Source organism: Tachysurus vachellii, chromosome 7, assembly GCF_030014155.1.
Source record: "Tachysurus vachellii isolate PV-2020 chromosome 7, HZAU_Pvac_v1, whole genome shotgun sequence".
Classification (NCBI taxonomy): domain Eukaryota; kingdom Metazoa; phylum Chordata; class Actinopteri; order Siluriformes; family Bagridae; genus Tachysurus; species Tachysurus vachellii.
The window spans coordinates 22497436-22520139 of NC_083466.1; the positions used below are offsets into that span (position 1 = coordinate 22497436).

At 41.9% G+C, this 22704-nt stretch overlaps 2 protein-coding genes across 7 annotated transcripts in view; both read right to left on the reverse strand.

Moving 5' to 3' along the window:
- Positions 1 to 788: 788 nt before the first annotated feature.
- LOC132848917 (kinesin light chain 2-like) lies at positions 789 to 13495 on the reverse strand. Of its 3 annotated transcripts, none has more exons than XM_060875004.1 (14): positions 13174 to 13495; positions 11711 to 12029; positions 10876 to 11179; positions 10573 to 10789; positions 10293 to 10482; positions 9692 to 9865; positions 9453 to 9552; positions 9139 to 9188; positions 8452 to 8519; positions 6835 to 6955; positions 4927 to 5070; positions 4264 to 4388; positions 4111 to 4168; positions 789 to 4016 (listed from the first exon to the last, which is right to left on the reverse strand). In XM_060875004.1, exons 2-14 carry the CDS (start codon positions 11936 to 11938, stop codon positions 3933 to 3935), a joined length of 1863 nt encoding a protein of 620 aa, XP_060730987.1. In that variant the 5' UTR covers positions 11939 to 12029; positions 13174 to 13495; the 3' UTR covers positions 789 to 3932. The 3 variants fall into 3 exon arrangements, with proteins under 3 accessions (XP_060730987.1, XP_060730988.1, XP_060730989.1); XM_060875005.1 differs by having other exon boundaries at positions 11711 to 11975; positions 13174 to 13487; XM_060875006.1 differs by having other exon boundaries at positions 6847 to 6955; positions 13174 to 13485.
- A 1683-nt stretch (positions 13496 to 15178) lies between these two features.
- Positions 15179 to 22704, reverse strand: part of LOC132848918 (phosphofurin acidic cluster sorting protein 1-like) — a 55261-nt gene continuing 47735 nt past the window's right edge. For all 4 annotated transcript variants that reach the window (XM_060875011.1, XM_060875009.1, XM_060875010.1 and 1 more), the window contains exons 20-24: positions 22600 to 22642; positions 22316 to 22454; positions 21020 to 21258; positions 20791 to 20910; positions 15179 to 20375 (exon numbers count right to left, since the gene is read on the reverse strand). In XM_060875011.1, the coding sequence (XP_060730994.1) occupies positions 20257 to 20375; positions 20791 to 20910; positions 21020 to 21258; positions 22316 to 22454; positions 22600 to 22642 (660 nt within the window). In that variant the 3' untranslated portion in view covers positions 15179 to 20256. The remainder of the gene's footprint in view (positions 20376 to 20790; positions 20911 to 21019; positions 21259 to 22315; positions 22455 to 22599; positions 22643 to 22704) is intronic.

The following is a 22704-nucleotide window of genomic DNA, read 5'->3' on the forward strand; positions in this document are numbered from 1 at the left end:
GGCTATTGTGTAGCCTCTTTTTTTGATTGGCTGATAAGTGTCAGGCTCGATTAAGAACTCCAGGGGAGACGCGCTTGATTCCTGCCCGGTTCCATAGAGACAGCGGTGCGGACTGATACATTTTGGACGCTGTGGCATATTAAATATATGATAAATAGTGAAAAAGTTTTTCTGCGTGAGAAATACAATGGGTGGCGGGAGAGTGTGACAATAGTCCGAAATGCGTGACTGTCACTCTCAATGCATGACACTTGACAGCCCTGTGGGTTATATGTCACATTCGGAACATCCAAGAATATCTGTGTGGGAATTGTTTATATAAAAGATATATACTGTATTAATATAGCACTTTAAACAAAGGCAGATGAACAAAAATCTGGAAGCAGTTTGTTTTCAGCTTCATACTGAACTGAAGATATAGATATCTAAAATAAATCCCTGAGACCTCATGAGAAAGAATCCTAACGTCTTCGATCATCAATCATCTGGGTGACGACGGATAGTGCGACGATAAACCGTTACGTATCCACGAGCGTGTACTATAAAGTGTGTTGGAGGGATTAAGAGTTTATGATCGTAGGCTCGATTCCTCCTAAGATCCCGTTCGCTTTATTCACTGAAGCAACGGTGAGGTTAAGGTGATGTCGCTTACAAGCAGGAACAGCTACAGGAGCACAGAGTGAAGTATAATAAACCTCCGTCATGTTGAATTAAAGAAGATCCGGAGCTTCAGACGTCAGGATCGGGAACTTTGTGATTATTACAAAAAAAAGCAGAAACACATCAAATTGGTTTGAAAAGTGAGGTTTTATTTCTTTTGAAGGTTTTACATCAGATCTGCAGGTTCACCCCCAAGCCCAAGCCCAAGCCCAGTAAACCTGCAGGATCACATTGTACAGCGTTGGAAAAGCGACACGTTGAGATGAGTGTGATTAGATGAGTGTGATAAGGGAAGCAAGCGTACACAACCATCCTGTACCTATGACATCGGAGAACCCGTGACACACCTGCGCTGAACACCACGGCCGCGCGTTCGGTCGCTGGTTTATATTTGTTACAAAGATTAAGATTAGATTTTGATGATCTGCAAATCTAGGGACTGGAGCTGCACAGTGATTCATAATCCTCACAGACTGCACTACATGAGCTCAGCTGATTAGTAAACCCTAGTGGATTTCTTTAGAATTAAGAGATTACTTGTGTTTTAGTGAATTAAAGAATAAAGCTAAAAGAACTAGGAGTGTGTAAGTCTGAAGAAATGAACAGGTTAATATTGTACAATGCAGAAAGGCTGTTTAATGTGGATTTAAAAAAAAATGAATGAATGCTAATTTGCACTTTGCTTAGTTTTGTGATTTCGATACTGATTAAAACAGTCGTTTTATCCTACTTCACATATCCTGAAGGATTCACGGTAGTGTTTATTAGGGCAATAGGACACAGCCTTGTTGCACAGTTTAGTCTGTATTAACACAGCAGACAGAGAAGGAAAGAGATATATTATCACTAACTGAAAGAAATCCTAAATCTCAGGCACATAATACAATCGAGGGTTATGGCGAGTGTTCGAGGTTAAAGCTTTTAGCAGCGTTAACGCACTCTTAAGCACTACGCTAGTTTCCTGCTCTGCCCGAGCGACACGCCTAAAGTTACCTAACTATCCAGAATCCATGTGTGATGATGTAAGACACGGTGAATGAAATGTTTCTACAGCTCATAGTGTGTTTGTATCACAGCACAACGTCTTTCCGTTCTGTTTCCTACATTCGTGTTAAACAGCTTCACCGACCTTCTGGCCTTTTCCAGCAGCGCCGTTCAAAATCGGCCGAACAGATGGACGTGTATTTAAAGGAGCAGTTAGTAATTTTGTTTTATTGCCCTCTGCTGGCTGTGAGGTGAAATAACGTCATCATCATCAAACAAAGCAACTCCACAGCTAACTGTGTTACCAAGAAACCAAAATTCTGTTCTTCAGTCCTGAAGCTTTTCATTTATTGAGACTGGAGACTCCTTTCAGAAACCTTAAATAAACATCATCTCGCGTAAAGCTACACCGTGTCCGACAGTCACCGTGTTCTTCTTTATTAAACAGCGTTTTTATTACGAGCTTTAGATTATGTAGATTATATTACGCCTGATATACAGGTCACAGGTCCATGTGAATGAGATGTTACTATAGAAACCATACCTTTTTAACTCTAGTACATTCATTTAATCTTGCATTGGGTTCGGATTTGAGAATTCTACAGTGCTGCAGTGTCACACTACTGTATGTACACCGTGTGATCCCTTGTATGTACGGGGCAAAGGTAAGCTGAAGGATCAACAACTTGTATCGTATTCTTTCATCCATCTGTCCGTTTTCTGTAGAGCTTATCCTACACAGGGTCACAGGGAACCTGGGACCTACCCCAGGGCATAAAGACAGGGTGGTAACACATTGTAGGGTACAATCACGCACCCACACACTACAGCTAACACCTACAATGGGGGCGGAAACCAGAGTTACCCCTAAAGGAAACCCCAAATGCAAGCTCCCTCGAGGATGGGGGCAAACTATTGGTGTGAGGCAAAAGTGCTAACCACTAAGCCACAGTCTTCCATCACATATGAATCTGTATGAATTCAGTAGTCACACAAAAAAAAAAAAAAAAGGAAAAATTACACACTGCACCTTTAACAACTAAATTCTTCCCATCCCCTACTTACTAAAAAACCGTTCAGTCTCATCCAAGCCTCAGGCTACACAGCAGGGAAAATCATACTGCTGCGTGCCTGACAAACACAACACAACAATACAGTACATAAGCCAGCGGTGGAACATTCTTCTGTTTTGGCTCATAAACAATTGCCATTCAGGAGAATTGTTCTATTCAGAGTTCTCTTAGTGTTCAGCGCAAATAAATTGGATTAATAACAAACTCATATTCCTGACGGTGCTGGATGCTTTTCTGAACCGCAGATCCAGATACACACATTTATATACAAACTTCATCTTCGTCTAAAGTGACATTCATTCTGTACATTAAACGCTAGCAAGAAATTAAACGGAAAACATCAAAAGAATCAGCAAAAAAAAAAAAAAAACATGACTCGGGTCCCGTTTCAGTATTAACTCTTAAGTCCTTCTGTTCACGCAGCAGAGTTTAAACATGCAACAAAGCCCAGTGTTCACTTCTGTGTAGTGGGATTAGTTCTTCACAGATTCTCTAACTTCCTACTATGTATATAAGAAAAAAAATGAGTGGCATATACGAGGAAGGAAACGACAATTTCAATAAGTTAATCCTGTATATACAGAAGAAGAGAAAAAACAAAAAAAAACACACAAAATGTAAAGTTATCCCTCGACTACTGGGATACACTGCTGTCGGTTCACTCGACTTAAAATAAATAATAATAATAATAAAAAAAACGACGACTTGTCAATCATTCGTACCGCTCTTGAGTCACGTCAGCAGCCTGTAGTACACGACATTCTGATGACAGATAATTAAAGTTAATGCTTGCGGTTACACACATCGAGATCCCTTATACGGTGGATGACTGTTGTACTTTGCATGCCGTGTCACTGAGACGTGAGTAAAGTGTCTCGAATGCAGAAGCACATCCAGTGTAGAAAGCGGCATGCTGTAATGATTTTCAGGAAAAAAAAAACAGGCTGGCTGTGGACTGAAAGACTCGAGCCAGTCTGCACTGCGCATCGAACTGAAACTCTATCCCTACTATCTACCTGCTGTGTGTTAATAGTCTGCTTCTGATCAGTGCAGCTTCACAAAGCAAAGCAGACCCAGCTGTTCGGTAGCTGTCAAAATAGAGACTAAACAAACAAACAAAAAAAAAAACACGCTGGAAAAAAAATAAATACATAAAGTAAAGGCAAACAGAACATCTGTTTTGCTCCGCCCCCATTAACACCCCGACCATACTCTCTAACCAATCAGGGAGCTTCGTCTTGAAAGGTCCACGTTGCTGGTGCTCAGTCCTCGACATTCTGATAGTCCACTGTTTACAACCTAAAAATAAATAAATAAACATAGGTTTGCCAAACAGTGATGAATTGTGTGTGTGTGTGTCTGTGTGTGTGTCTGTGTGTGTACACAAGTTCACCTGTGAGGTCTCCTCTACGCTCTTGTTGAGGAAGTTCAAAGAGCTTGCTCTTTTCAACCTTAAATACACAACACAAACACACACCTTTTAGTCAGAACTAATAATCAAATGGTTGTGAGTCGACAGTTTAATCTCGTTCTCGTTCTTCCTCACCCCGGGTTACGTGGTTCCTGTGGGCCGCTGCCCTGGAGTTTCCTCACCAGCATCTCACTGCTGCGTCTCAGAGCATCCCGGATCTTCCCGAAGGAGCCGCTGCGCCTCAGAGAGCCGCTCCCGTCCTGCAGGGGGCAGAAAAGCAAACCTAAGATGAACAACTCTCTCTGAAGTCTCACCAGGAGACATTCAGGTGCACAATATTACATTTTCTATTAGTATTATGTTTCTTATGTTCTGTAAAGCTGCTTTGAGACGACGTCCGTCGTTAAAAGCTCTATACGAATAAATTTGAAAACTGAACTGACAATAAAACCACAAAACTGATGATGACAGAATCTTTAAGTGAGGTGTAAATAAACAACTAAAGACATGGATAAGAATATTTTACACGAAAGCCGTTGCTCAGAAAAATGTCATCTTGTTACACGGCCTTACAATGATGATCGTGCTAACTATAATAATACAGACAACACAAGCATATAGATGATGTGAGGAGGAAATGATGGATACAGTTTACACTGCTCTAACATTTGTAGTATATTTGGTCCAATTTCTCGTTTTTTTTTTTCCCCCCTGAGATGACTTTCTGACTTTCTGCGTCTGTTGTTTGGTTAAGCTGGCAGAATAGAGAGAATAGAAAGATGATGCGTGTGTGCACACCCCGCTCCACTCGGCCTCGTCTCCTTCAGAGTCACGAGGACCTCCTGAGCCATTCAGCCCCTCTCTGCTGTGCCGCTTATCTCCAGCTGGGGTGCCGTCCTTCAGCAGCTCCACCACCTTACTCTGGTTGATCGCATCTATGCCCTACAACATAGATTTTAGTATATTGCTACAATGCTTTAATGTGGATAATAAGAAAAGTAGATCCCATTCACAAGAACGTGGTACCTGCAAGGGCGTCGGTTTGTGTAGGGATGGTAGGGACAACTCGTCCAAACGATTCATTTATATTTATATATATATAAAAATAACCACTGATGTCTGTCTGTGTTGTGTTTCTTACTTATTACTTGTTTTATTTAACATTTATTTCTCCGAGAATCGTTTAAAATGAGATTAAACATTTTTCACAACCGCGTTCTGTAAAATAGTCTCTTTAAAATCTAAGTCCTAAATGTTTTCAGTGTTCATAAGGCATGCATCAGTGCCCGTGTCTTCCCATGTCTGGTTTAAGAGGCCAAACATATGATGATGCTGCTAATGTGTCAGGAAGACATTCAGGAGCACAAGCAGAGCTAAAGAGACAGCAGCTATTGGCTTTGTATGTGCATTGTAGGTCACAAGGTCTTAACCTGATCACACAAGTCCCCTTTCCACCAGAAAGAACCGGGTGCTGGTTCAGAGCTGGTGCTGGTTCAGAGCTGGTTCCACTGGTGATCCATGGGCTAGAGAGCCATCATGGAGCCATCATGCCGAGTATACAGCACCGTTAGTGCAGCAGCGGCAAACCCAACATCAACGATGGCGGATGTTGCTTTACTGTTAATGCTCATGACTTTGCGAACCTACATTAGCATCCAAACGTGCCGAATCCTTAAGTGTAGACCAGCAACGTTTTGGTGCTACATAAGAACCACTTTTCCTGCTTCAGAGCGCTGTTGAAAAAGAAAGAACTGATTTTAAATTAGGCTCTGGCTCTGAACCAGCACTCAAACTGCCTCGGTGGAAAAGAGGCAACAGTCTGCATGCCTAATGGGTCCTGTGACATGTGATGCCTTGCAGTGGGTCCATGATCTAGGACACATTAAGCCAACAGTCTGGAAAAATTCAAGTCTATATTGAATATATATATGAACATCGCTCAGACCACTGAGTCCAATCAGGTGGACAGTGCGAGGAAAAGGGCTGTCTCAGAATGAGAGTGTTTTATAGCATCAAATGGATGTAACACAAATGTTTTGCCATGGCCTTCACAATCTCCTGACCTCAACATAATTAAAAATCTATGGATAGACCTTAAAAGAGCAGTGTGTGACAGACAGCCCAGAAATCTCAAACAACTGGAAGACTTTTGTAAGTTAGAATGGGTGAAGATACCTCAGACAAGAATTGAAAGGCTGGCTACAAAAAGCGTTTACAAGCTGTGATACTAGCCAAAGTGGGCAGTACAAGGTATTAACTCTGCAGGGTGCCCAAACTTTTGCAGATGCCATTTTTTTGTTTTCTGTTATTTTGAAAGTGTAAATGATGGAAATAAAATCTAACTTTTTTTGACAAATTATAAGAATGTTTAATCTGTAATTTGATGCCTTTTGGAGATTTTTCCATCTTTTCTTGGATTCTTTAGGCACATTAATACAAATTTTTACCTGGGGTGCCCAAACCTTCGAGCCCCACTATATATATATGTATATATATATTTTTGGTTTGTTTGACTGTTGTTTCATTCAACAAAAATGAATTAATTCCTTGTGTTATTTTCTTTCTACTGCTACAGATCTGAATTCTTACTGGCATCAAAAAAGTATAAAAATAAAAAAAAAAGCAATAAACATTTGTACTTTTGTACAATGCGGCTCTGCAGATCAATTTCGTTTCTGTCCCCAGCAATGTCAAAATCAGACTTACGCCCTTGGGTACCTGTTTTCGGTTCTTTGTAGCACACTCCTCTAGAGTGTCTGCGGCCTCCAGCTTGCCCTGTCTGCGATACAGCGCCCCCAGGCTTCTCAGCGTGTTAGTGACTGTGGGACTGCAGGCAGCACAGAGAAGATTCATCAGCACATAGCACGTGTGTTATCCAGTGAACAGGAAAAACTTCACATAGGGGCTTTTTACACCTGGTCACTTCATGCGTTTTCTGTCATCAGATAGCTGTCCGATCATAAAAAGACCAGGTCTGAATGCCCTTCGAAACATTTTCGAGACGGATATAAATCAGATGGTTCAAACCACTTCAGGAGGAGGACTGGGACGCGTTTCAGATGAAACTGGACAGGTGTAAATGAATGTGGTTGTTCAAGCCACATACGTCAGCGCTATACTCCTCCCAAACGGAAGTACGTCACTCGCAGGTGATCTTTCACCCAGGTGTCTCGTTGGGTCTTAAAATGCACTGCTGCCGCCAGCGAAAATGCAGCAAACAGTAAATGCTGTATTTTGTAGCATAACCGTCGTGACAAGTTTTTATTTTCTTTTTGATTGCATTCTGAAAACCGCACACACCAAAGCGTGTTCCATTTTAATTACAACGGAAATGAGCAGTGTTTCCCGCAGCACTCTGCAGTTCGGGCGGCCCGCCTAAGCTGGGAAACCCTACCGCCTTAAGTAGGTCGTTAAATTGTCCTCGGAGAATAGCGCGGACGAAATGAGAGACAGACGTGGTCCGTCACTGTCTGGAGGATAACTAGCCAGTTGATAAAACGCATGTCTGTGAGAACTGTAAGTGGACTTATGTTCTGGGTTTATTTAAGCCTGTTATTGTATTAGTCTACAGTTCTTGCGAATTTAAAGTAAGTTAGCTGGTGATTTTGTTGCATGTGCCTATTTTTAATAATTGTTAAACGTAGTAGGGAGGCACGGTGGCTTAGTGGTTAGCACGTTCGCCTCACACCTCCAGGGTTGGGGGTTCGATTCCCGCCTCCACCTTGTGTGTGTGGAGTTTGCATGTTCTCCCCGTGCCTCGGGGGTTTCCTCCGGGTACTCCGGTTTCCTCCCCCGGTCCAAAGACATGCATGGTAGGTTGATTGGCATCTCTGGAAAATTGTCCGTAGTGTGTGATTGCGTGAGTGAATGAGTGTGTGTGTGTGTCCTGCGATGGGTTGGCACTCCGTCCAGGGTGTATCCTGCCTTGATGCCCGATGACGCCTGAAATAGGCACAGGCTCCCCGTGACCCAAGGTAGTTCGGATAAGCGGTAGAAGATGAGTGAGAGAGTGAGTTAAACGTAGTACAGAGTCTGTGGTCTCTCTCACAAAGAAGCCCTGCCCGCGGGCCCCGCCCCCCCACCCAACCCTACCCTACCGCCTTATCTAACAAATTTTCTGTGGGAAACCCTGAAAGAGGTAAAATATATTTGCATATTGGGCGGAAGTAGAAAGATCGGATTGATATCCGATTCGCCGAGACGCATTTATGTGGCCTAATGTAAATGGAACAGTTTTAACAAATCAGATAGCTATCGGATCAGAGAAAACACATGAAGTGACCAGGTGTAAAAAGGCCCATAGACTTGTGAATGATCTCTCACCTGTCCACTTTACAGGCCTTGTACCAGCTGCCGTACTCGCTGTAAGGAGTGGAGTCCATCTTCTTGCCCTGTTACATCCAAAAAAAAAAAAAGTGTGTGTGTTTATTTTAGAACCAATTTTTTACAAATTTTTTTTTTTTTACACCGCATTTTACTAGTTCCATCAGGACAGCTCAGAATATCATATTGTGACAATTTATAATAACCTTGGCACAGTATACACTCACATTTCCAGCTGCTACTACAAGTATAACTTCATATATTTTCTATATATTGAGTTTATTTTACAAACAATGATGTTGGACTGTTGATTCAAACCGATATCTAAGTAACGACTCGACTGTGTTTCTACTGGGGTGTAACAATGACATAACGATGGCAAAAAACCCACAGAAATCGATTACTAATGATGAGAAATGGCTTATTACTGAAAACAACAAACAGGTGTGTAAAGGTGACAGATAAAAGAGTCATCTATGTCATCGCCATTAACGCCAAATTCTCAACAGAGCTGATTCCGAACCATCCAAATGTATTCGGATCGTATCGGACTACAGATCGGTGCTAGGTTTAAATGGCATGGCGCTGAAGCCTGAGGTTTACACTGTTAGTTTCTGTGGCATGAGCAGTGGTTATAGCTAGATGTAACCACTAGTAACCAGTAGCTAGATGTTCTGGTCACTGTACCTTACTCTCCTCTCTCTCTTCTGCATGCATCCATATGGGCTTGTTGTCACCTACAGAAGCACAAAATAACAGAGACAATGAATTATACACATTATCTTTAGTCTTTAGTGCTGTAGTGTTGCTCTGATCACCGTGTCTGTGTAGCTAACTGTGTAAATAAGGGTCAAAACATTGAGTTCTAATTGGCTGAAATGTTTCTCGACGTTTAAGCTCATTTGTGCATTAAACTGCACAGGATTAGGTCCACAATCCCCCTGAGAAACAACTCCCCACAGCTTATAGTGACTGGAGAAGGAAGAGCCGAGTTCGCTCACTGTTCACAAGGCCGAACTGCTTCTCGTGAGCGCGGGTCAGGATCTCCTTGTACAGAGCCTCTGCGTCCTTAAACTTGCCCTGCTTCAAGTAGCACGTGGCCTGACAATGCAAAGAGCACAAAACATTTCACGTTTTCCTTTTTCGATATTATAGACACAGAATTGTGTAATAAACGCTAAAAGAAGCCTGGATTAGTTTAAAGCGTTAAAATTGGGCTAGAATTATCCTGTAGTCTCACCAGGTTGTTTTTGGTCTTGGCCACATTGGGGTCGTCGGCCCCCAGCTTACTCTCGTAGATTTCCAGCGCACGGCTGTAGTAGTACACCACTTCCTCGTACTTTCCCTGGTTCTGACACAGCAGTGCCAGGTTATTCAGCTGCTTAGCCACATCGGGGTGGTACTTCCCCAAAACCTGTCAACATTTAGAAACACAACAAAAACAAGGACAGGTCTGAGTACACTGTCTAAACCCTTCACCCTACAACTGCATTGCTTTCATCCTCAGTAAGCACTCCATGCTCGTTAGGGTCTAATATAAACAGTGAATGGGATGCCAGTCTGTTGCAGGGCACCGTACAGATAGTGTGATGAAACTGAATTCAGATTCTTCCTCTCATCAGACCGCATGACCCTAATAAAGCATCTGTGGCTGGACTAAATTTTGCATGTTTCCTGGAAGAACAAAATAAAACTAAAAACCTTGACAGAGAATGTCAGAGAATGTCACTGTGGTGTATCTGATGCGATGTGGGCTATATGAGTGATTTGGACTGTGACCTGCCCTAAATGAAACGGTAAAAATGAACTGATCTGATTTGTCGTACTGTGTGATGCCTCACCTTTTCCCTGATCTCCAGCGCCCTCTTGCACAGGGGTTCAGCTTCCTTGTATTTGCCCCTCTTGCCATACAGCACGGCCAGGTTGTTGAGGGTTGCCGCCACGGCGGGGTGATCCTTCCCAAGAGTCTTCTCACGGATTGCCAGTGCGTCGTTCAGGAGGTGGGCTGCCTCTTTGTACTTATTCTGATCCCTGTACAGAGCAAAGCCTGTTATTCTTTAGTGTTCATGATAATGAAGCGTGTTTTGACACAACATGCAGCATTACACACGCTCTCCTGACCTGTAGACGAGGGCCAGGATGTTGAGCATGGTGGCAACGTCGGGGTGATCGTGGCCTGAGGTCTTCTCCAGGTCCTCCAGCGCTTGCTTGCAGAGCGGCACGGCCACCTCGTACCTTCCCTGAGAGGCGTACTGGATCACCAGGTTGTGCAGTGTCCTGAGACGAGCTGGGATCTCATATCCTCCCTGCTGTGCTGCCACCTCACCGCTGCGCTGGGCTGAAACAGACCAAACACCAAAAAAATCAGTAACACGATTTAACTGTCGTGTTTAATTAGGATTTTTCTGTTTCACTCCCTCTCACCTGGACCATGATCATCATCATTGGGGAACAGATCGTCCAAATTGTCCTTTTCTTTGTCCCCTGTTTTCTCCTCTGAGGGTGTGGCATCGTCGTCAAACTTGCGAATCTGGTTCATGAACTCAAGGTGCTTCTTCTCCTCCTCGAGCTGGGCCACATTCTGCTCGCTCTTCTGCAGCTTGTGCTGTGTGCTGGCCAGCTCATCCCGCAGCCACTGATTCTCCTGACACAGACGGCGCACCTGAGCCCGCAGCTTCTGCTTCTCCGACTCCACTGCGCTCAAGTGACCAGACAGTGCGATGATCACCTGCAGAGAACACAAGCGCTGGACACCTCAATACCACGTCACCTCAGTATATCAAGCATCACTGTAGAAAACAACTGGCTGTTAAGCATGTAAGTAAAAGCTAGCAGCTGCTGCATGGTGAAGTATTTTTAGTTGAGCTGTTTGTTCAAGAAGCAGAACACGCAAATCAAATTAAGGCAATTGCTATCCAGTGTCCAATGAGACTTTGTTCCTCCTCCCACTGTGAGCATGACTGAGCTAAGACCATTCGAGTCATGATAAACTATGGAATCTCTCTCCTGTCAAACTAACTGAGTAAGAAGAGAAGAGAAGAGAAGAGAAGAGAAGAGAAGAGAAGAGAAGAGAAGAGAAGAGAAGAGAAAGGTAGAGAAAGATAGAGAATAACAGACAGAAATAAACAAAGAAGGAAAGAGATACGAGAGATACGTGAGTGAGAGCAAAGTGACAAAGAAAGGGAGAGTGCAGGAGCGAGAAAAAAGGAGAGAGAGAGAGAGAGAAAGAAAGAGGTGGCTAAATGCTCAGTGGAGTTACCTGTGCCTCCCCCAGGCCCAGCTCAATGGCCTCCAGGCTCTTGCGGAGCAGACCAGATTTCTCCTGTGCGGCGGGAGGTGGAGTGCAGTCCATCAGGGAGTTGAGGAGCTGAGCGTGTTCCCCCCGCAGCGTCTCCAGTCCCTGCATTACCGCCTTTGTGTTCAGCACAATCTCATCCTGACTCAGGCGCTCCAGAGCCTCCTCCCTCGGGTACACCATAGTGGACATGGCCTGAGAACTCTCTGCTCACAATCACACACAACTGCTGGAAGGACAACAGGAAGCGAGAGGACAATGATGGAAATCTATACCTCCTAAACTGCAAAACACAAAAGACATACGCTTTAAGCACTTTTTTCTTTGATGATGATTATTAAATTTCATCCGGTGATGCTCTTAGCAAATTTCCCTGCTCTGACAATCAGATTATGTGTCCTCTGGGGAACATCCTTTTCAAAATGAATATCAGGTTGGACTCTGTAATAAACCATAATGAAATTCAGAGCCTGTTCACATCAGGGGTTTTAAAGCAGGAAGGATGTGGGAACAGGAATGTTAAATCCAGAAGACTGAAACACAAACACTGGATGTCAGGAAACCGTTAGGGGTTTTGTTACATCATCATCATCATCAGTCTCCCCTCTGAGTGATTACTGCATTTCCGTGACAATGTCCGTGCTTTGCGGACTACAAAACACGCTCAGCGTATCCGTCACCACTGACACCTCTGTGTTGACACGATCAGCTCTGAGCTGTGAGGCAAATATCCAAACCACCACCAAGATCCTGAGTAAGCAGAATTTGCAAGGAAAATAAACATCTGTTCAGAGCTGTATTTCTCTGTCCAGCCTCTAGATGTCTCCCTTCTGCCTTAATGCCTCCATCCCCACCCTGCAATGCACCAAGATGCTGAACCGCAATCAAACAAACGCACATTTTATACCTTACATCACACTCTCACCTGGATTTAACACTGATACAACATGAGATGACACACAGAAAGAGGAAAATCAGACGGAAAGGTGATTAATGCCTCATAGGATCAATGAAGGTGACCGTGGAGCATCAGGACAAAGTCAGAAACAAAACACAGACCCTTACAGCATCAGTGCTGATTCATTTATTTACTCTGATCTATATATTATATATATATATATATATATATATATATACACACACACACACACACATTATATATATATATATATAGTGATATATAAATATATACATATCATTTTCAAGACATCATCCCAAAATCCCCATTTAACCTTTAAACATCATCCTGTTTCACATATTAAAGTATATATATATATATGTATTATAACATCAACAAAAAGGTCGACTGTCTTTCACGCTAGCTAATGTTTTTAGCCTGAAAGCTAAACAACATCATTTAATTCAGACGCTTCAGCTAACGAACACCACAGCTAAGTGAGTTAGCAGCACTTTATTCATATATTTACCTTTTTTCCCACACCAGGTAGAGGGATTTCCTGTAGGATGTGATTAAAAGCTAACAGTCCTGCTTATTTATTATTATTATTATTATTATTTATTTATTTATTTATTTTTAAATATGTCGCAAAGAAAATCCGTTTCAGATAAACAAATAAAAAAAAAAAAAAAACCCCGAGCATCCTACAAACCTCAGGAGTTGTAACGGTTTATCGACCCAACACACTTCCTTCTATTGACTATTTTCATCCCTGACCCAAAAACACATCCTTTTCGTCCATCGTCAGTAGCGTTTTACACGAATAAAAAGCCCACAGAAGGTAAAAAGCTTCTCACTGACAGCCGCAAACTGAAAATGGCTGTTGGTGCCAAGCGGCTCCCACAATCCAACGCGGCGTGACGTCACCGCGCGCCCCCATCCTCTTTATCAAACCAATGCTAATGTGCTAACTGCTAATTGCTAAACCACTGCTAAAGCTAATGCTATTATTGTCTGTTACCCTTCCTGACAAAACTAAGTGATTTTTGCTAAACAATTGTCCTCACAATTATAAAAGCTTATATTTTGTTTATTATCAGCACACTTCCTCACATAATATATATATATATATATATATATATATATATATATATATATATATATATATATATATATATATATATATTAGTATATATAATAAATATAATATATTTACACTTTATTTTTCAGACACATTTCTGTTTTTCAGACACCTTTATCCATCTTACATTTATCTCATTTATACTGCTGATCAATTAAGGGATAAGGGCCTTGCTCAGGGGCCCATAAATGGCAGCTCGGTGGCCCTGGGATTTAATTCAAATGCGTGACCTAATAACGATCAGTAATCCAACACCTTAACTGCTGAGATCACACCCATATGCTTGTTGAATATCACCTTCCAGATATCGTCGGACAGCGGTGTAAGACGGAAAGGCCTGGGACGCCTGTTTTTTCCACTCCAAAACGTGCGCAACATGTCTTCGTCAATTATAATGAAGGAATGAAATTGAGGCGTTGAAGACTTTATCATCACCACATAGCAGCACAGTGGAATTCTTTTCTTCACATATCCCAAATAAGGAGGTTGGAATCAGAACCCAAGGGCAGCTATGATACAGTGCCCCTGAAGCAGGGAGTGTTAAAGGCTTTGCTTAATTGTCCAACAGAGGCAACTCTGTGGCTTGAAACCCTGACCTTCCAATCCAAAACAAAGAGCCACCGCAAACGCAAAAGATGTTGTGAGCTTCAAACTTTGCGGCAACAGTTTGGTGAAGAAACATATGTGGGTGTGATGATCAGGTGTTTGTGTGAATGTGAACAGATTAAGTAGGGTTTAATAGAAAGCTTTGACTTTTATCTTATTGTTCTGAGGTATCTGAAACATGGAGAAATCATGAAACGTATTCAAAAATTATTCAATCATAAGGTACCTTTTTAGTTTGCTATTTTAAGTCACAGCCAGTTTTCCCTGACACCACCAAGCACACAATATCCAAACAACAGTCCCCAATTCTCCCATTAGCGAAGGAATAAGAACGTGGAGGCATTCTGTTATAGGAAAATAATCAGTGATGGTGAGGTGTGATGCATCCTGATGCCAAGAGATACGTCACAAAGTTTATTTTCAAGATTATTTCATTTTATTAGATTTATTTTAAAATTGTTTTCCAATAATAGCACACCTGCTTTTTTTTGCAACAGTAATGTCCTAACACTAACACTTTATTTACTTATTAAAGAATAAAATGTTTTGACTGTAGAAATGATATTAGAATATTTAGAATTGTGTAAGTAGCTGTGTAAGTGCTTCAAGCCATTGCAGTTTGACTTGAAATTCAGAAAAATTCAGAAAAATCCAGAATTTGTTCTTTATCATCTTGACGATCATTTCCTCTCTCTTTCTCTCTCTTTCTCTCTCTCTCCCCCATCACACACACACACACACACACATATATATATATACACACAGCAACAAAAACCTGAAGGCAAAGTACAAATAAGGTGTGTTTATTTAAAAAAATGAACACTTTCAATTTTTCCCACACATTACCCCATCGACAACTGAAATCATGAAAAGGCAGTACTACAAAAACATGTTGAATAAAAAAAATAACAATAAAAGAACTCCGGTTCATATTACAAGCACGTCTCAATATATGTACAAGCACTGTTGATATTGTATAGGCAAGTGGCTGAGGATTGCTAAAACAAACTAAGACGTGCAAAAAAAATACTCTTTATCCTCAAACTCAGCTTCTACTGCAAAGTGCTAATCTACTGCCTCGCTGTGCCACAGGGTTTAGTGCGAGCCAAAGACCAGAAACACTCCGACGCTTGTGGAGTTCAAGAACAATATACTCTCAACATCAGGCTTAGACATCCAGGGCCTTATTTACTAAAGCAGACAAGCAGTTTTCATGATCAGTGACTGAGATACGCAGCTCTAGGTCACTTTTTCTGCTAATCACTTTAGTAAAATATCAGGCTCTTGGGCTGAAGTGGAAAGAACAAAAAACACAATTAAGTCCTCAAATGGTTTGTTTGCAGTGAGTCTGCTTGCAAATCTATTGTTCATGTGATACAGACAACAAAGCTTTCACGTCAACAACAAACACAGATACGATGACTGGATCAGGGTTTGATAGAGTCAGGCATCATAAAAGACTGAACAACACAGAGAGAGAGAGCGAAGGAGAGAGATAGAGAGAGAGAGAGAGAGAGAGAGAGATAGAGAGAGAGAGAGAGAGAGCGAGGGAGAGCAAGGGAGAGAGTGTGAGAGAGATAGAGAGAACGAGAGAGAGATAGGGATAACAAGAGAGAGAGAGAGAGCACGATACAATATCAGAGCACGAGACTTCGACCGAGAGACGATATCCACATGGTGGAGCAGTTGCTGGAAATGAAACGGAATGAAATGTATGTGTTGAAATGCTGCTGCGCTTTTCAGACAGGCAACATCAAGTAAAAGTGATCGTACTTGACAATTACATCAAAAACACTGATAGAAATATAACAGATTACACTTTTTGTTTTTGCAAGCAGCAGCATTTCACATTCTCTGTGTTCCCTTTGCACTTAACAGCATCAAATATTCCACATATATATCCATTTAAAAAAAAGGGATGTGTGCATCTGGAAAGTTGTTATTAAACATCTTCACCTTTAAAGGATTTTTGCACAAAAAATCACGGCATACGATTTGTGAAACAATCAGCGTGAAGTACAATCACGTTCAATACAAAACACACTCTGCTTCACCACCTGGGCTGTTTCATTACAAGCCAAATTGAGCCTAAAGGGATGACAGCAGCTAGAAAGACCGAATTATTAGTGATCTGATCAGACAATAAAGCATTAAATCCACTGCTGAATCATCCAGACAAAGTCTATTTTGCGGTCTATTTTGGATAATTTTTTGGATATGCCTCATAATCGTTGGGTAGGTTTTATATCCTATATGATCCTTGCCATATTATCAGTGGAAGATGGTGACTAGTGTTGTGTAATGAATCATCGATGACTCAGTATTAAGGTTCAGTAAACTAACTTTATTTACTGCATCAGTTGTCATTAAAGGTGCCATCAGAGATTTGATTTTGGAGCATTTTTTTGTAACATCTGGTGAAGTTCTGAAGTTCTCCTCACAGTTTAGCTGCTTAAAATCAATATATATGTTAAGAACAGAAGCTCCAGTGTCTCTCAGCTCTCTAGTCCATGTTTTTAAAGCAGGAGTTTCCAATCTTGAATTATTTGTATTTAAATATAAAAAAAAATGACAATTAAATTTTAAATAAATTACTGTTCCTTATCATTTTCCCACCTAAATCTGATTCTTTTTTCCTGCCGACCTCAATGTGCTTTACGACTCTTATCCCACGGTAATATGCCAACATTTTTTTAGGATTTATTATAGTTGATTTCAAATCTGTTTATTAATAGGTTCAGTTTTGGAGGACCCCTGTGAATGACTTGATTTAAATGAATCGAAATCTAAAAATAAAACTACAAGATGCATAAGATGATTTACATTTATTTCTATGACATTTGGCTGACATCTCTATAAACAGCGACTTACATTTCATCTATTTAAAAAATAAGAAATAAAAATAAAATAAAAAAAAAAACAGCAACCTTGGGATTTGAACTCTCAACCTTCTGATCACTAACCCAATAACCACTGAGCTAAATCAGCCCTGTTAAAAAATACTGTTTAAAGTAATGCTATAAATAATGTCAGTTACAGGAACCTTAATATAAAGCACTTGTAAATTATGAACTATTCCAAACAAAAAGAAACGATAGAAAACACTATTGCTTAACATTCATTTAGAAATTACTGACCCGAATGAACTGTAACACACTTCTCTAATAATACATTTACAACACATTTGACTCGGAATCAGACTGAAGTGACAGAAAAGTCCTTTATCAAGCAACTGTACACCATTTTCATGTCGTCTTTTATGCTTCTTAGCCTAGCATAAATGCAGAGTTTCATAGTATGAGAATTTTAAATTCTCCAGCATCATCCATGAGTGTCGTGTGAACTGTGTCGTGATGCGGGAGTCGGGTTAAAAATTTACACGACAAATCTGCACACACACACACACACACACACACACACACACACACACACACCACTCAGAACATTTCACACACTAAAACTTTGATCGCTAACACCAACACGCACACCTCACACACGTCCTAGACAAAGTAGACCATCATGTTTTTAAAGGAAGCTGCAGGTAACGACGACCGTGTAGCAGCTCAGCAGGCGCTTCTTTAGTTCTTTATGTGTAACACTGAAAATGACGGATGTTAGTTTTCAATCTGCCCTGAAAGCAGTCGTGTTATTACACCGTATGATTCTTGATCATGGCAGGACAGAAAACCGGTGGAGCTAAAAGTAAACGAGTGGTCGTTGTTCCTTAGAAGGAAAATGCAAGCGATCATTTGGTGAAAAGCTGATCATTTTCCAACAATTGTATTGAATCTTAATGTTATTCCAATAAACCGTATCTAAGATAATTAAACATATCTCTAGACACATTTCACTATTCTTAAGCTTTAAATGATCTGTGTTCTATTGGCTGATTATTGTTGCTCCTTTTTTTTTTTAAAGCATTCAATCGTAGAAACAAGAAAAAACGATCAGCTAAAGAAACGAAACAATTACCTTGTTATTGCTTAACAAGGTTCAATTAAAATAGGTTTAATTTCCTCAGATTTGGTTTATTATTACATAGAAATATAATGTAATAATAAGATTAATAAGTATTTATCTAATGATCAAACAGACAGAGCTGAGCGGGATTTCAATTTTTTTCTTTTTGAGTCTGCCCTCATTCCTACCTACTGTACTTACACAAAGCTCTGCCCACACACACTAATTAGAGCTAGCATGATAAGTACAGTTACAACTCTATAAACATTCAACTTCTCCTCATAGTGATTTTAGAAGATGTCTTTTTTATTCCCAGCTTGAAAGGCAAACAATTGCCATTGAAACGATGGCATTTGTACCCGACAAATGAATTAACATGTAGAGTATTGACTCGGTATTGAATCAGCTCTCCGCTCTCATGGTCAGATATTTTGCCTGAAAGATTGTAGATCAGGCTTCAGGATTTGCGGAAGAGAATTAAAGCGAAAGGAAGCATTTAATCATCAAGTCGTGCTGTCGATCACTCGTTCACTTCTAGCCCTGTATAATGCGCCGTAAATTCTCCACAAATTGTGAACGTTCATGATAAAGAATCACAGTGGTGTGTGTGTGTGTGTGTGTGTGTGTGTGTGTGTGTGTGTGTGGGAGAGAAGATATCCTTTTTAATAAATCATTTACACTGACAGAGACAGCATGCTCACTGGCAATGATTAAAGGGGTCAGTGAACCTCCAACTTTGTGCATCACGAGTAAATATGTGTGATACTCGAGAGCGGTAATGAAAGTGCATAGCTTTCAACAACCATAGGGGATCCAGCCCGGCTAAAAAAGTGGCACGTTCTGCAGCGGATGCTCATGAGAGCGACTCTGGCTGGCGGATGGTTTCAGACGAGCTGGACATCAACTTTAAATCTGATGTGATGTGATGTGACATGCCGTGACGTGAGCGCCGTTTCCCCCTCAGAATGTAGCGTTTGCCGAAGTAAATGAAGTGCTGGTTATTGCCGTAACAACCATTTTGACTTTCTGTGACCTCTTTTACATTCGGTCAGCTTAACATGACAGTTTACATTCGGATTGGCCAGTGTGGTCTTTGGAGAAATGGCTCATAAATAAAAAAATAAAAATAATAATAATAATAAAACCCTCAGTTGAGCTACATGTTTTAAAAAGGCCACTTTTTGTAATTACCCATAATAACTGAAAGCAAAGACACAAAAGCCTACTGTATGTACAAAGTAAGTGAAAACTCACAGAGTCCATGAACACATCAACCACTTCACTGCTAATCCTAAACCTCTACTGAACTGATGTGGAAAAAAGGCGGAGCTTCGAGTGGCTAACTGCAGCTGCGCGGCTTGCGCAGCACAACACATGCACAAGTACATAAGTTGTATAATAACACTAATTTTCCTAACGGATTGTGGGGGGTTGGAGTTTAAAACATGCAGATCAGAGGTTAACGCCGTTTTCTGGTTCGGTAAAATCTCTGATCACGGGGGCCGATCATTAGGTCAAAGGTCATGTGAGGGGGGGGGTGTTATTTTTGATCTCTCTGGTTTCATCATGCTCTGTAACAAGGATATGATTACTGGTAGACTGAAGGTGTCTGCCTGTTTGTGCTCGTCCCACACTACACTGGTGCTTGAGAACCTTTCTGAAAAATAAAAGTGACTAGCGCTGTATAAAGTCCTTCTGAGCCACTCCCACACGTCCGTCCCACATGTCCGTCCCACACGTCCGTCCTACACGTCCGTCCCACACGCGAGCCCACACACCTCCTTTCTGAAAGGATATGAACATTTAGGCAGGTTCCCTCCTACAGCCCTGCTACAGCTGTGTGCAATGAGGTGACTGCTGCAGTGGGGGTGAAGGGGCGGAGCTTAGAGGATGAGAGGGCGGTTCCTAGGAGGGCGGTTTGCTGTAACCAAACAGTCCGACTGGGAGGTACTTCACGTGCGTCGGCCACTGAGCCGCCAGCTGGAAGAACTTCACGTCGTTCCATTCAACACCGTCAATGGACACTGAGCAGAGAGAGGGAAAGAGAGAGAGAGAGAGAGAGAGAGAGAGAGAGAGAGAGAGATTAATGTGAGAGGGTAAAAGAAGAAGAAAGCAAAGACAGACAAACAGAATGATAAATAGAGACACATACATACAGAAAAAAAAACAAAGTCAGAAAAAAATTACTATAAAGAAAATATAAAGCAAAGATAATATAGTAAAGTAAGAAAAGGAGTAAAGATAAAAGTGCTTGTGTTCATCAGGAGAAAATGTTGTGTTTATTCTGTGTGATTTATTAGCTCTGAAACTGCAGAGTTTGTTCACACAGTGTGAGAAGCAGGACATTCACATCTGTATGATCCTCGCAGCAGCTGGGAGCCGAGGGGATTGATATCGGAGCACAGTGTGATGTGTGAAGTGTGTGTCGGTGTGCTGTACCTTTCAGGATGGTCTGCTGCTGCTTGGCTGAGCAGATGAGGCGACTGATGCCTTCAATCACCTGACTCTTAGAGTCCACCTCCTTCTCTTTAGGCTTCTTCCCCAGGAAAATGGTTGGCACTGCAGAAAGAAAGAAAGAAAGAAAGAAAGAAAGAAGGGATGCAGTAAACTGGTGGAAGCCATTGCAGCTGACTAGTAGACGAAACCTGCTCCAACACACAGCTCTCACCTTTCTTGTTCTTCTCTTTGGTGACCACGGTCATAGACATGGTGTTGACGGGGGCGTGGGGTTCGCTGACGCTGGCTCCAGGCAGACGGCTGACCTGCAGGGACCTGAAGGCGCTCTTCAGCGTGTTCTTACAGGCCGTGTCCCTCCTCTCGCCCTCACGCCGCTTCTCAGCCAGAGACGCCAGCCAGTAATCCACCTGCAGACCGATAGCGTCCACGCCGTGAGACATGCTGGGGCTCCTGGGACAGAGACAACCAGAGAGATGGACAGGTTAAAAGCCCTGGTGTCTATCTTGTTGCCACTTAACTTACACATGTTACCAGCATAAAGTATTCACCCCCTTCTACTTTCCCACATTTTTCAGTGCTACATCCTTGAAGTGAAAAAGATTCATTTGTTTTTTTAAACAAATACACAAAAAACAAACAAACAAAAACATGAGTTCATAGCAAATTACACATCATTAGTATATATTATCAGTAGCCCAATTTATAGCCATAAGTTAATTTCTCTATTTGGAGCCAAATCCAGCTCCTTTTTTTAACCATTCATTTTAATTATGACCAAAAACAGACCAATATCTTTTATCCCAAACCTTCGTTATGTCCGGCAAGGGTATGTTTAATACTCGTGTGTTGTGTGTTTCAAACGGCCCTGAAAGATTCACCCATTTAATACACATGCCATCCAAGACTGGGATCGAAACACACACGCACTCTCACACACACCCACACACACACTCGCACAGGCACTTGCAAACACACTCGCACTCTCACACACACACACTCACACAGGCACTTGCAAACACACTCGCACTCTCACACACACACACTCACACAGGCACTTGCAAACACACTCGCACTCTCACACACACACACTCACACAGGCACTTGCAAACACACTCGCACTCTCACACACACTCGCACTTGCAAACACACTCGCACTATTGTGCGCACACACTCACTCTTGCACACACACACACTCACCCTCGTGCACTGACACACTTACCCTCGTGCACTGACACACTCACCCTCATGCACTGACACACTCACCCTCATGCACACACACTCTCTTTCTTGCACACCTACACACACACACACACACACACTCTCTCACACACACACTCTCTTTCTCACACACACACTCGCGCACACATACTCGCGCACACATACTCGCGCACACATACTCGCGCACACATACTCGCGCACACATACTCGCGCACACATACTCGCGCACACATACTCGCACACACATACTCGCACACACATACTCGCACACACACACACACACACTTACCCCTGTACAGCTAATACAGCACCAATAGAAGGTGAGGAAGGGGGCGTGGCAGTCTCTTTAAGACTGGCTGGAGAGCCGTGAGTGGGCGGAGATGTAGAGGGGACAGCCAGATTCACAGACACACCCTCTTCACCATCACCTGAAAGCCATAAGGCAGAACAACACAAACTTACAACAATCTCAGCTCATTGTAAAGCCTTCGGCAGTCAGTATTCAGCAAGTTAGCAACAGATCAGTTCAAATATTAATAATAATAAAATATAAAAAGTCATAAAAAGACGAACCTGTAGACGCCTGTCCTGGCTCAATCAGCCCCACTTTAACAACCTGTAGACACGTTCAGGAGTCAGTAACACTGTCCGACTCGGTTACTCAGTATCATTATATCA